This window comes from Phaseolus vulgaris, chromosome 5 (genome assembly GCF_051622355.1).
Source record: "Phaseolus vulgaris cultivar YP4 chromosome 5, ASM5162235v1, whole genome shotgun sequence".
NCBI classification, from domain to species: domain Eukaryota; kingdom Viridiplantae; phylum Streptophyta; class Magnoliopsida; order Fabales; family Fabaceae; genus Phaseolus; species Phaseolus vulgaris.
This window is the reverse complement of record NC_143502.1, coordinates 30,798,214-30,814,144: the sequence shown is the minus strand read 5'-3', so window position 1 is coordinate 30,814,144 and position 15,931 is coordinate 30,798,214. Positions and strand designations below refer to the sequence as shown.

Genomic DNA, 15,931 nt, shown 5'->3' with positions numbered 1-15,931 from the left:
GAAGCTAGGGTTTCCTTCCTACCCTAATGGACTTCTCATAGGCCCATTCTTATAACTTCACCTCTTATTTATGCTATATAGACCTACTCTACAGAAATTACAAAAAAGGAAACCAACTGATGCTCAGCACCCAAAGTTTGTGCTCTACTCCTAGTAATCCTCTGAGGTATGGTGGGTGATGAGGTCATGGGTTGGGCTTGGGTAGTAGGCGCCCTCTCTCCTTGGTCCTCATTAATGTCAATGAAGATGGAACCCTGAGTGATAGAGCAACCAATGAGCTAGCCTAACCTTCCAGAAGGATGACCAGGAGCCGAGCCCACATAATTAGACCTGAGCACCAGCTATTTTCCCTACTTTTGATTTCAATAGATTAGAGTGTACTTAACATAATTTGGGCTTGTACCAAACCCATCTCAACCTAGCTTCAAGAAACACTTCCATGACCGGCCCTTTGCCTTATTTACCCTAGTTTCTAGAAGATTTTGATGAAGCTCTAATGTTGAAAATGAAGCGGTGATGCCTCCAAATCCATGAAGATAGCTTGAAGACTTTGTTGCTGTGTTTAAGGTTTAGTTCTAGGCAGTTTAGAATTTTCTAATTCCACTCTTAATCAAATTCACAATTGAATTAATCTTGTTTTAAAAAGAAAAATGTTTTTCAAAGCTAAGTGCAAAACAACCTTTTGATTTCTCTTTAATCGGTTGTTTTTCCCTCAGCCTTTGTGAAGGGTTTTTGAACTGTTTTGGTTTTGGTTGGCTTAACTGTCAAACCAATTCAACCGGTTAAAATCGACATTTCAACCGATTGATTTTTGAATTTCTTAACAGCTTTTCATAAATTTGTTATATCTGTTTTCAGTTATTTACAAACTGTTTTGGTTCATGCTTAACTGATTAAAATGACTAGTTTAATGAGCTATAAAGTTGGGATTGTTAGAATGTATGGCTTTAACCTAGAGGGGGGGTGAATGGTTTAAAGAGGGTTTTCGCAAACTTTTTAGTCTAGAATGAAATTCCTTTAAGAAAACTTGATTCAGAATTCAGTTTGCCCAAAACACAAAGCAATTTAGCACAACACCAGAAAAACAATCGATTGTTTCGCAGAAACAATCGGTTGTTTATACTAGTTAACAAATATAAACTGGAATTAAAGAGTTTAAGGGATAGAGAGATTGCACACACAGTTTATACTGGTTCACTCTTAAACCAAGAGCTACATCCAGTCTTCCCAGAAACCACTGGGGGAATCCACTAAGCAATCAAACCTAGATTACTTACACACACCACCAAAGACGTGACCTTGATCCCCTCAAGACACACACTTCCTTTGGCTCAGCACATACACCACCAAGAATGTTGATCTTGACAACCTCAAGAGCACACAACACTTCTCGGCTTCACACACCAGAGTTTACACAAAGTACAGAAGGATTACACTTGTTACAGAATGATCTGAAACCAATACAAGATGAAAATCCTATCCCACTCTCTCTTGATCAAAGCAATCTTTAACTCTTGAAAAGAAAAATCAGTGAAAAACTCAAATCTTTTTTTCTATGATTAAATCTCAGTTTTTGTTTGTTACATAATCTGAACAAACTCTTTATAGCTTTAAAAGATTGGTCAAAGCATTTAAAACAAGAGCGCATTCAGTTATAAAATCATTTAAAGCTCAGTCAAAGCACAAAATAGTTTTCTGTTATGGTTTCAAAACAAACAATCGATTGAATGCTCGAATCAATCGGTTGTTTTTGGTTTGACAGCAAGTCAACCACCAAAAACAGTTTTCAACCTTTTTCAAAACACCTATGTATAAAACAATTGGTTGTTTCGACAAAACAACAGGTTGTTTTTCACTTAGTTTGAAAAACACTTTCAATTAAAAAGGTTTGAGAATACTTAAGCTTTGGATTCAATCAAGAGTGGATTAACACAGATAATCTACCTCATATCCTATTCTAAAACACCTTAGCAACAGCAAGCACATCAAGCCTTCCGTCAAACTCAAAGGATTTGGATTCTTCAAAGCTTGAACACACTTGATTCAACAGGGATTACCTTCCTATTTCAAAAGAGAGAAAAGTGATTCAGAATTAATTTTTGTGAAAGGTTGGATTCAAGAAAGCAAGATTGCCTTAAGTTGTGCTTTAGTTAAAAAATGGATTAGGAGCAACTGTGATTTCCTGTAATCAGGTGTAATCTGTTCCATATTCTCTTGTAATTGTTTTTCAGTTTGAATACTTGTAATCTGTGTATTTGTAAATTCATAGAGTTGTTGTGACTGTGTGTGTTAGAAATCAAAGAGGGTGTGTGTTCTTGAGAGGTCAAGATCACCTCTTTGTGGTTGTGGTGTGTTGTAATCTGTTGTTGGTTACCTAGTGGAATACCCAGGGGTTTTCTGGGGACTGGATGTAGCTCTGGTAAGGAGTGAACCAATATAATTGTTTCTGTGATCTTCTCTTTCTCTCACTCATTTAAAATATGTTTGACTTGTGATTTCATCTGTGCTGCCATAAACAATCGGTTAAATCGTATTTTCAACCAATTGCTTTTCTGATAACAGTTTTAATAAATTTGTTTTCTTGGCTGATCTGATTCTTTGATCTCTAAATCATCATTAATCTTCATTCTTAGCCAGTATCCGCGAAAAAGTTTCTTTAAACAATTCACCCTAACAATTGGCATCAAGAGCTAGGTTCTTGAAATTTTCTCAAGTTCTGTTTTTCAAATCTGTTTTAATGGCTGACAAGTTACCTTTTGGGGAGAGAGCTTGTGTCAATAGACCACCATTATTCAATGGTGTGAACTATAAATTTTGGAAAGTTAGAATGAATTTTTTTATTGAATCTACAGATAAAGGAATTTGGGATGCTATAGAGAGTGGACAAAAAAAAAGATGATGTGTTTGTTGATAAGCCTTGGTCTGAATGGACTGAGACAGAGAGTAAGAAAACTAAGTTTGACTGGATTGCAAAGAATATAATAACTTCTGCTTTGAGTTGTGATGAATTTTTCAGGATATCCCAATGTGCAACTACAAAAGAAATGTGGGACATTCTTGAAGTCACACATGAGGGAACACATGATGTGAAGAGGGCAAGAAAGCATGCTCTCATTCAAGAGTATGCAATGTTCAAAATGCAGAAGGGGGAATCAATAACTAAAGTGCAGAAAAGATTCTCTTACATTGTGAATCATCTTATGAGCCTTGGGAAGACCTTTGAGAAAGAAGAACTAAGTATAAAGATTCTCAAATGTCTGAACAGAACATGGCAGCCAAAGGTTACTACCATATCAGAATCAAAAGATCTAACATCAATGTCAACAACCTCTTTGTTTGGTGTTCCGTCCGGTTGATCGGGACGTCTTCGTGCACGACCTCAACCGTCAGCTGGGGTCTCCTTCCCGCTGGTTGCCCGCGGATTCCTGCAAAAAAAGGGACAAAGAGGAGCCCTAGCGGCCGTGTGCACTCCGACGCTCAAGTCAGCCAGCAAGAAACACCAAAAATCTGTCCACCCACGTATCTGAGCACCGCGTGTGGCACTCTGAAGGTGGTAAAAGAACCGTGTATATGTATGTGTGTTGTCTCCTTCAGGCAAAAATATTCTCCAGTCACTTGTACGTAACCTTAAAGCACGGGCAAGCAACCAGAGAGTTTCTCGTAAATTTGCCAAAGGTTCCAACCCTTTTTCCGACATTCCCCAGCGCTATTTAAACTGCCCCAGCATTTAAAGCGCCTTAAAGCGCTTTTAATCTCAAACGTAACGCAATCATTAAAGCGCTTAATTACGGAACGTAGCGCATTTAAGACGTTGAAACGCTCGGGAGCCATAATAGTACCTGAATGCTCGAAAGGGAAACTGTATTGAATATCTTTAATTACCTGGCACCTGACTAGGGGGTGTTTCTATTCCGGCATGGCTGTCGTACACGTGGAGGGCCTCACGACGCCATGACCCCATCTGGGGGCGTTTCTGCCCATCTGGGGACGTCTCAACGTGTGAGTCCTCCTGCTTGGGAGTGCTACTGCGCTAGGGGTGACTTTTTGGGTGCGAACTCATGCCCCCAAGTATCTAGCCACTTACTTTGAGAGCGTATCTGCCTTTCTCTCGTACCCTGCACCCGCTTACCCCGGGCGTGACCTTCCTCTTGGGTCGTATATGTCCCGAAAGCGTCTCTGGGGTGGCAGGGGTACTTCACGAGTCAGGCTGCCCTACCCTGAGGTCATCACTATGGCCTTGAAGCCACCTCTTTTTTCTCTTTATCACTTTCCCGAGATATCGGGTCATGAGGCTTTCCCACGGCGTCGCTCCCTCCATGGTCTTTCCTACCCATGGGTATCGGGGAACCATACCGTGATTGCCTTACTTTTACACTGTTTGATCTGGCTACGCCCTGGTTGGGCGACGCCTCCACCCAGGCGACGCCTTGCCTTGGCGACGCCTTGTCCTATCTTGGCGACGCTTCCTCTTGGCGTCTCTACACCTGGGCGACACCTTGAGTTGACTTTGACTTTCCAGTCGTTGACTTTGACTTAGTCAACGCCCTGATACGGGACGGTACATTTGGTAAGCTGAGGGAGCACGAATTATAAATGAACTGATTGTTTGTCCAAGAGAATGAGGACAAGCACAGTAAAGACATAGCTCTAAAAACAACTGGACATAGAAGGTGTCAAGACTCAAGTGATAGTGAGGAAGATACATTAAGCTTGCTGTTAAAGAAGTTTAACAAATTCTTGATAAAGAACAGCAACAAACAACAATCTTCCAAAAGGTACAATTCCAAGAAACTAAGTGATTTCAATACTAATAAGTATACATGCTTTGGATGTGGTGAGCAGGGACATATCAAAGCAGAATGTCCAAACAGTGAAGCTAAGGAGACAACAGATTTTAAGAAAGGAGAAAGAAGAGGCAAGACAAAGAAAGCCTATATAGCTTGGGAGGATAATGAAGTGTCTTCCTCTAGCTCCTCCTTTGAAGATGCAAAGGTTAATCTGTGCCTACAATCTTCTATCTCAAGTAGTGTAAGTTCAACTTCTTCATCTAAAGGTGATAGCTATTATCAACTTCTTGAGATTTTTAAGTAAACTCATGAAGAAGCAAACAAATTGTTAAAAAATTTCCACGTCAGTAAGTGAGACCCACACGCTATTTCTTTACCCGTGCCAATTTAATATATGAGAGGGAAGAGAAGAAAAAAAGAGGGAAATGAGAGCGTTTAGGGGTAAAGAGAAGAAAAAAAAGAAATAAAATATGAGAAGTGAATTAAAAGTTTAGAGAATTTTCTTGAAATTTTGAAATATACCTTTAAAATTTAACAAACTTTAATTAAATTTATTATTAATCTTTGGTAAAAAAAATTGTTAAAACAATTCCTAAATTATACTTACCTCCGTTAAATAACCTCCATTAAAAAATATTCTTGTACTCAAACAACTCCGGTTAGAGAACTTGTTGGATACAAAACTTCGTACACAAAGATCATAACACCCTAGCAAGGCTCAATCTAAATCTTAGTAAGGCCCAAAATAATTATAAACAAAGTCCAAGAGTAATTCTGAATTATGTAATTAATAAAATGTAATAACAAGTTCTGAATTTAGTAATTAAAATATAAATAGTAGAATTCCAATAAGATTCATGAGGCGCAATACATTGCATTATAAATAAGAGATGTCATAAATATGTAAAGAAAGTGTTTTTTTTAGAGATTACATGACTAAAATTTATTCTGACTTTATCATGGGGAATTTTGTAGGTACACTCCATTTGTCCATCAAACCGAGAGGCCGTGAACTTGTAATGGAAGGAAGGAAACAACAATAAGAAGGGAGAATTGACTGAAGACTTGATGAATTAGTTGTAATTATGTTGGTGAAAGTTCTCTAAGCAGAGGAGCAATTCATTGTTGGGTTGATATAAGGACTCTTATAACAAATATCTTGTAGTTGTTGACAGAACCTATCAACACATGACGATTCTAGATTGTCACTTAGTAAGAAATTCCTGAGTTTGGCATGATTTTCTCTGACTTCTCTGCCAACCACATTCCCATCTTCCATAACAGTTTGCACAGCTTTGCATACACTTTCTTTTGTGAACAACCCATCTTCTTCACCTTTCTCCACTTGCACTCCAACCTTTAAGATCATACTCAACATCTTTGCATTCATGATATGATCAGTACCAAGCCGTGGTAGCAGCACCAACCCACACTTGTTAACAAGCGCTTCTGTCACAGAAGCAGCTCCACAGTGTGTTATGAAGCACCCAACAGAAGGGTGTCCCAAAATCAGTTGTTGCTGAACCCAACCTCCATATGCAATTCCTCTTCCTTTAACCCTTTCTCCAAATCCTTCTGGCAGAGCTTCTTCAATAGACTCAAATCCATCAGGGGGCTTAAGTGCTGCGAGAAATGGAAAACCTGTTAATTCAAGACCAAGCAACAACTCTTGGAGCTGATTTTGTGGTAACGGGCTTTCGCTTCCATAAGCACAGAAAATAACGGAACCCGGGTTGAATCCCCCAAGCCACGAAGCCCATTTTTCCTCTAAAGTGGTGTTTGGTGGCTCAGGTAAAAGTGGCCCCGAAAGTAAAACAGGCTTCCCATACACAGTTTGAAGATACTCAGCATATGGCCCGTCAATTTCTCTGCAACCTTTGAATCCAATTGCATCCGCCGAGCAGAAACCTTTGTATCCCCGATCGTACAGGAGAACACCACTTCCAAACTCCAATTTCCTTATTTCAACGAGGCACCGAAGTTCATGTGGCTGAAACTTGATGCATGAATCAGGGAACCCCGGAGGAGGTTCCATTAGATCAAGTTCAGTTAACTCTCTTCCTTGGCTTCGTCTTGGATCTTCTACAAGGTATGCTGAGGATAATGGGTGAAGTATGAGGTACATGACACTCTTGATGCTTAGGCTCCGAGACAAGTTGGGTAGCCAATGTTGGAAATCGAAGAAAACAATTTGCGGGTTGAGATCCCTGAGGAGAAGTTCAATGTCCTTCTGTGTGCGATCCATGGCGGTGGTAAGAAGTGGGAATAAAGAGAAGGGGACGTCTGAAGTGGTCTCAGCATGGTGAGGAAGGCCATGAACATGAGGAAGCTTGATGGGGATAAAGGTGATGAGATGAGGGTGGAGATTGAGGTGGTGTAGTTTGGTTTGTGTTCTTTGTGGGACTATAAAGGAGATTCTGTGGCCTCTCTCTGCTAACTTGTTGGAGAGGTGAAGATTAGGGGTGAGGTGTCCCATAGCAAACCAAGGAAATATTGCTATATGCAAAGGAGCAGCACTTGCAGCATCCATGGCTGTTGGAGTTATTTGCTGATCGCACTTCGAATGAAGTGGAGAAAGCTAGGCCATTTATAATCTATATCAAAAGATACCTCGTAATTTAAGGTCACCAACATTCTCAAAGTCATCATTGTACTTAGTTTGGTAGTGCCGTGTCTTCATGTGAAAGAGACGAAGAAAAGAATACCCAGCACGTACACAGATAGTCAATGTATTTGATAGAACTAGCCATGTTGTGTTACCCTTCTTAGAAGAGGCTCTTTGGAAGATCAGATGGATGCACCAAGTTCACTTCACACAAAATTCATACTTTTTTATTCTTTTGACTTGTACGCACAAGTGAAACAAAAAAAAGGATAGAAATTAAGAGAAATTATTTAATTAAAAAGTAACTGGTGGTAAAATAAAAGAAGATTATAGTTATTAATAATTTCATTTATTGTTATTAATATTGTTTTTAATTATTTATTATTATAATGGAAATATTCATAATTAAAAAACCAGACTTAATATCTCAATCTAAGATTAAGGCAAGTGTCACACTTGTTGCTAAAGAACTCTTTATCTGATTTAAGATCTCGCTATTGGTTCCATTACTTTTATTCTTTATAAGATAAATTGATAAATATTAAAAGAAAGCAACAATTTGGAGCGGTTATTTTTTTTCTTTTATACTTTCAAAGAAAATTTGCACATAACGCTAGTACTGGTATGTGCATTGTAAAAAACAAAGTAATTCAAAAAAATTTATCAAGAAAAAACTAATTAATAAATGCGAGGTATTTCGTATGGGTGGACAAAAATCCAAATTACAAAATTCAATCTATAATTATCCAAATTTATATTAATTTTAATCCATTTAAATGGATTTATCTCAAATCCAAATCAATATTTTTGGATTTTAAATCCAATCCATTTAATTGGACATGGATTAGATATAGATTGGATACATTTTTTGATTATCCAAATTGCATTTTGGGTTGTATTTTGACTTGGCCTGATCCAGGTTGAGCCAAGACAATCCGGACCCAAATTAAGCAAAGTCGGCTCAAGTCCACGTCGAGACGAGTCGTCCGGGCCCAAGTCGAATCGAGTCGGTATGGGCCAAAGTCGAGCCAAGTTGTTCCGAGCCAAAGTCGAGCCGAGTCAACCCTTGACCAAGTCGAGCTGAGTGGCCGATATTGAGTTGACCCAAATCGGTCGGGGCCGATATCGACCCAAGTTGGCCAAGGCCAATGTCTAGTCGAGCCGATCCAGCCCCATGTCGAGTTGAGCGGGCCTGGGTCGATGTCGAGCCGAGCGGGTCCGAGTTGAAGTCAAGTCGTCCAGGCCAGGATCAAAGTCCAATCGTTCGGGCCCGGGCTGATGTCAAGTTGCCCGGGCACGGGCCAATGTCGAGTCGAGCGGGACTGGGTCGATTTCAAGCCGAGCGGGCATGGGCCGATGTGGAGCCAAGCAGGCTTGGGCTGATGTCGAGTCGTCTGAGGCGGGGCTGATGTCGAGCCGAGCAGGCCTAGGCCGATGTTGAGCCGAGCAAGCCTGGGCCGATGTCGAGCCGTCCGAGTCCGGCCGATGTCGAGTCGTTCGGACCTGGGCCGATTTCAAGTCGTGTGAGCCGATGTCGAGGCGAGCGGACCCGGGTCGATGTCGAGGCAAGCGGACCCGGGTCGATGTCGAGCCGAGTTGGTTTGCGTCCAGGTTTAGTCGTCTTAGGCCTAGTTCGAGCCAAGTTAGTTTGTGTCCATATCAAAATGGATTTAATGTAATTGACAAAGTGGATTTAATCTAATTAACAAAGTGGATTTAATCTAGATTTAATCCACTTTAAATGGATTTTAAAAAAATCCAAATAAATTTGATCTAGTTAAAATGGATATGGATTTTAAATCCAATCCATTTATTTGGATTTGGATTGGATCTAGATTGGATTTTGAAAAATTCAATCCTTGACCACCACTAATTTCAGGGATACCTCAACCCGTATACAAAAGGTCTCCATAAGAAGTTCAACCTCCTACCTCGATACACTGCGAAAAGTCCTTAAAACAACCTATCAAACAAGATGTAACTACCTAGCGTAGCCCCACAACTCAAAAAAGACCTCCTAAAAATTTTAACAGACTTCATACACACCAGTGGTTCAAGACACCAATCAAAGTAAGAGAAACATATCCCATGTGCTTTGGACTTTATCCAAGACCAGGCCTTCAATTGAGTCAGAGTAAAGATCTCATTATGATCTATCATTCCACCTCTAAAAATCCTCTTGTTCTTGTGTTTCCATAATTCTCCTACCACTGCTATCTACACACAACTCCACATCAGGTTAACACTACTTTTGACTCCACACCTTGAAACTAGCGAAGTGCTTTTTAGGCTCCTGATGAACAGGTAACTCAATTATAACAATACATTATTCAAAATTTTCATTTTTAACTTGTTATTCTTTAATTCATAAAACTTCTCTTTTTAAAAAACATTATAAAAAAATCATGAGAATATCAATAAGTTGATGATAACTTGCAAAAATTTCACATCTTATTCAATTGATATTGATAATTATACACAGAACTTTAGTTTCACATTAAATCTATTCAATTGTTTCTCAAATAGAATATTCATAATAATGACTTATTTATTACTACAAGGAATAATTACAACATTGTATTTTTTACTTATGTTCAAATATTTTCTTAAGTCAAGTTATTTCTTGTACTGAAACAATTGACATATATACTTAATTTATAAAGAAGATTAAGACACAATATTTTGCTAATTCTATATATTTTCATAAGTGTTTTTCATATCAATTCACTAAAAAAAATTTCAAATTAGTTTCCAAAAATTTACGTTGACCCAAAAGTAAAAATTATTATTGTAAATCAAACCTACAAAAATAAATTTTAAAAAATTAGCATGCATTTAATGGACACAAAGTCGAAGAAAAAAGAAATATATTTGTTAAGTTGGCTTAACCCACACAAAAGTGGACAATAAATGTATATTATTTTAATAAAAATAAATTGCGAAGGTCAAACCTACGCAATTAATTTTATAAACTTTAAAATTAAATGGAAAATTATGTGAGAACTTAACGGAGGATAGACGGACGCATTGTAATAAAATAGTTTTAGAATATCAAAAGTTAGACATAGGTAAGATTGACAAATATTTTTAATCATCCACGTAGGCTAGTCCAAGAGATTATTATAATACAAAAAATATCAGTTCTCACTTAAAGTTTTAGTGTGCCAGATTCTCTCACTTTCCTTCTCTGCTTAAATCTTAATCTCTTTCCTTTTCTACTTAAACCGTAATCTATGAGAAATTTCTCCAAAACCAACTCCTCAAAATCGTCACAGGTGAAGCTGCGGCGAAGGTCCGCGAAGATGCACGCGATTTCTTAATGGTGTCATTGAAGGTGAGCGGTGGTAGATGGTGGTCATCTGAGCTCCGTTGGTCGTTTGAAGCTTTGTCGTGCGAGATTCGAAATTAAAAGCGAGATTTGATGACAACGAGCACGACAGCAGGGAGTGCAACGACGACGGACGCGAATGATGGCCACAGGAGGCGAGCGCGAAGACAACTGCTACTGCAAGCAGTGACGATATCTTCAACAACACAATCTTGAAAAGAAGTGACGCTGCTGACGACGAGGAGAAAGCGCAGGAGACACAAGTAGTGGAGGTGTGAGCGGTTGAGATGCACCGTAATTTGAGTGATTGATGTTTCAACAATTTGGGGCTTTTTTTAGGGTTCTATATTTCAATTATTTTGTTTTGTTTTTAAACTGGCCCTGCGATTCATCCTCCATAGTATTGGTCTTTTAATTTTTATTTTTTATTTAAATTAATTTATGTTCAGATTTAATTTTACTTTAGAAATTTTCAAACTTTATTATTGAAATTAAAGTCTAATTTTAATTTGCTGAGCAATTCATATGTGGAGATATAAATGTTATATTTATAGAGAATTGAAATTTCAATTTTAGTTTGGAATGGAGATCCATTTACATATGCATATTCATATTAGTTAGGTTTGGAGTATTATTTTACAGGTTTGGCAATGAACAATATATATTAGTTAATATTCATATATATTGTCGGTTTTGCGTAGGCTTAGCCTACAATAATTACATTAGCTAAACCTACGCAAAATAGCGTGGGCTTTCAATTGCGACGCAAATGTATTTGTGTCCATGAGTATAGCTTCCATTAGCTATGGGACGCTAATTTCACGAAAATATTTCTTTTGCATCGGTATTTCCCTGTTTTTTGTGTGTTTTTGGCCCACTCAAATTTAGTGATTTTGTGTAGTGATTATGTATATTGTCAAGTCAAATAACATTGTTTCAATTTTATTTTTATATTTTATCTTGTAATCCAAGTGACTTGAATATATCTTTACACTCGCCTATATAGATTTGACTTAGATTATTCAAGGACTAAGAAAGTAAACTTGTTACAAACATGATAACAAGATGAAGTCATGCAGAGTAAGTAATGGAGGATGGGAGACTGGATGTTAGTTATGCAAGACAAGCTCAAGTTATGTCATAGAAGTCTAGATTTTGAGATGCAACTCTGTTTTGTAGTAAAGCTGAATAAACATTTATGATGGAAGATGCAACAAAAATTGACATAAGGAGCAAGTGGAGATTGCCTCTATTAATGTAGTGTCAGAACTGTTCAGAGTCCATATGGAATTCGAGAATAACAATTTAAAGGAAGAATACCTTTTGTTAGGGGTATTGGTAAAAGGTTTTGCATTGTTCTTGCTATGATTAGTATTGTTATTTATGGTTTGTGAGAGTATTACTCTAACCTTGGTGGATGTTGGGGGTTCGGTAATGCTGATTTTGTATAAAGGTTGAGATATCCCTGAAATATCTCTTTCATTAATTTTATTTTTTGCTTATGAAAAAAACATGATATTTGAAATAAAATAAAAGGTTAAATATGTTTTTCGTCCCTAGTCCAAACTTTAGGCCATCTAAGTGCTTGTAGTATGGAAATGATTGGAATAGGTCATTTTACGTGTAAAATTAATTCAATTTGAGGTTCCACTTCATCAATCCATTAAAAATAGTTATAGTGAGCATCAATATGCAATCAAAACAATGAATTTTGGAAAAAAAAATACTAACAATTTTTTTTAAAAAAAACTAACCATCATTTCATATACAAAATGGCCCATTCTAATCATTTTCATACTAATAAGTACTTTGATGGTCTAAAATTTAAACCATGGGACTAAAACCAATTTTATATTATAATAAAAAACGAAAAATATATTTAACCTTAAAAGAAAAAAACCAAAGATTGTTACACCTAAATATTCCAATTTTTTTTAATATTTTCTCAGCATATTTATTTGACAAGTAAAAAAAATACGTAGACACTTACTTCCTTAGGAGAGTTCTAGATTTGTCACCATTAATATCACCCTTAAATGGAAGAGACTTGGATATTATATTAAAGACAATTGAATTCAGTTCGGAATTTTTCGGTCCTAAAAGTGGTGAGTTCGGCATTTTTTTTGGTGCGATTTGGTATGTTAAAAACATTTACCTACCTTATTAAAGGGTGGATAGCCGGACCCAAGGCCTGCTAATATTTTTTTATAAGTTTATAGCTTTTGAAATTTATTTTTTATTTATATATTTTAAAAGACATATTTAATTCTATGAATCTTTTAACTATTTAATTAATTAATATTTTTAATTTAACTTCTAAATTTTATCTCTTAACACTATACCGTGATAAGTTATCATATGTTGGAAAGTCATTGATTGTGCAAAATAACATGACATGCATCTTGAAAGTTTCATTAGCAAATCTGTCAAATATTTCAACACCCTAATCTCACGTTAACTTTAAATCTTCAATTAGGGGACTTAGATAAATATCTATGTCATTTCCTGGCTATCTTGGACCGGATATCTTCATAGACAACATCATGTATTTTTGCTTCATGCACAATCCATGAGGTAAGTTGTAAATAACTAGTAAAACAGACCATGAACTGTGATTCATACTCATATTACCAAACAAATTCATTCTGTTATGTAGCTAAAAAAAGTCGGATATTTCTTGACTCTTTACCAAACTCTTGAAACTCGTCATCAAATTTCTTCCATTGAATAAAATCAGCTAGATGGCAATACATGCCATCACATTTCCTCACATTTGCATGCCATTTAAGATTCTTAGCATCATTTGGGTTTGAAAACAAATGTTTTATCCTTGGAATGATGGGAAGATACCACACAACCTTCATTGGGGGTCCATGTTTGTCCATCTCTTCATATGTATCATCATCTTTTTGTTTCAACTTATAACGTGATAACCCACACCTCAGACAATTTTTCAACAATTCAAAATCCTTCATGTATCATATACAATCATTAGGACATGCATGTATCTTTTTATACTCCATACCCATCGAACAAAGAATCTCTTTGGCTTCATAATTACGATTAGGTAGAGTATTTCCCTGTGGAAGCATATTCTTCAACAACTGAAACAATTTCGTGAAGCTTTTATCAGCCCACCCATTTATTGCCTTCAAATTCATTAATCTTAACACCACCGATAATCGTGTAAAGTTACTTGATCCAGGATACAATGGAGCCTTTCATTGCTTGACATATTACCATATTCATGCGCTTTTGCAAAAGACTCAGCTCCAATATCACGAATCATGTCCTCCAATCGGTCATCATGTACTTCATTATGTACTGCATCATCCATGGTATCCATGGTGGACTGAACATATTCTTCAGATACGGAAACACTTGGTAAATTTAATAATCCACATGCCATGTCCAGGTTGTATAAGATCGTAAAAACCCATCACATAAAAGGTGCTCCCTGATTTTGTTAACATCCAATCTCCTCCCGTTCAAACAATTAATGCACAAACACTTAAATTTTACTTCATCATGACCACTACTATTGGTGTAAAGTTGTATAAATTCTTCTACTCCTCTTTCGTACTCATCACCTATATGAACTAAGTTAATCCAATCTCGATCCATTATGTTCTATAATGGTCATTGAGGTGTTCACTAATGCATGTGAAATCTCACGTTTTTATTATAAGTATAAACCTATGCCATTCGAGAAGATTCACTTTTATTATAATTTAATATTACATAAATTTAATCAACATTCCTTATATTTAACGAAATTTCGGCAGCATTTCGCATTGGTCTTCAAGTGGCACGAAATGAAAGTGGTGATAAATCTCCACAATCAAATATGCACCCGAAGAACAACACGAAAAACTATGAACCAAAATTAGGTAAAAATATATATGACATGTCAATTACAAGTTATGTACTACTGAAATAATAAAAAGTAGTTGTTCTTCTCAAACTTTCCACTTGGACAATTCAAGACTCAATACAATTATTGTTACTACAACTTCCTCTGCCTTTTAAAAATTGTTTAAAAAAATTACATTTGGAGAAGTAGTAGACAAATACATGTATTAAATCTCAAACCAGAAACTAAGGGTCTCTAATACGGGAAACAATTGTCAAGGGTTGAACACCCTCAAACTCAATACCAACACGTATAAAAAAAATTATAAATATACGTGCAATATAAAATTAACAAATTTAAATTAATAATTCTATTCTAACAATTAACATAATATAAATTAACAAATTATAAATTAATATAATAATTACCTTAAAAAATTATAAATACTAAAATATACAAACTATAATACATACTAAAATATTTAAATTATTATAAATACTAAAAAAATATTAAAAAAAAAGAACACACCAACTGTTAATATATTTAATTTTCTATTTTAAATTATTGAGCTTTGTTTGTTTGGCCAAACTTTCATTTTCTGTTTCAGCTAGGTCTTAATCTTTTTCTTATATATACACCATGTATTTTACTCTCTAATATACAACTGAATAAAAGTTTCTTTTATATTTATTTTTCTCTACAATTAGGATTCATCAAAACCTCTCTTTCTTCATTACGATCACGTGCGATTACGTACGTTACATTAAAGCATCACATCAGACAAGGAATATTCATCTTCATTTACTGTAATATGGTATCAGAGCTCTTCGAATGAAGAGTTCTGCTGCGCTTCTCTCTGATTTTTATTTCCCTCTTTGCGGTTCTTGGTTATTTTTTTCTGTTCTCTTTCAAAATCTTGATTGGTTTTAAAAATCTTTTAGGCAATGTTTAATGAAAAGCATGGGTTCCCTCCTGGCTACAAATTCAACAATTGGACATCCTAAGCCAATAATATGATTACTACTAACACTTTTTTCTGAGCTTTTTCCTAAAGAACAGGATGTAAAGGGGATTCAACTTACATCACAACAATGTCAATTCCTTACCAACATTTTGCGTCAGCAAAACCTTGAGGATCTTGCCCCTCACACTCAAATTAATCAAATCCCCAATACTGAGCATTGTTCAACAAGTAAGTTTCTCTCTTCACTATCTTCTATAAAAGAATCTTGGATTATTGATTCTGGTGCCACTGATCATGTTTGTCACAATTTGAACGTTTTTACTACTTATACTAAAATTAAACCTGTCTTAATTAGTTTTCCAAATGGCCAAACTGTTTATGCCACATATTCTGG

General features: G+C 36.2%; 1 protein-coding gene across 1 annotated transcript; it reads right to left on the bottom strand.

Moving 5' to 3' along the window:
* Positions 1 to 5,611: 5,611 nt before the first annotated feature.
* LOC137835375 (cyanidin 3-O-galactoside 2''-O-xylosyltransferase FGGT1) lies at positions 5,612 to 7,480 on the bottom strand. Its single transcript, XM_068643856.2, has one exon. The coding sequence runs from the start codon at positions 7,315 to 7,317 to the stop codon at positions 5,890 to 5,892; it is 1,428 nt and encodes a 475-aa protein (XP_068499957.1). The 5' UTR covers positions 7,318 to 7,480; the 3' UTR covers positions 5,612 to 5,889.
* Between the last annotated feature and the right edge of the window lie 8,451 nt (positions 7,481 to 15,931).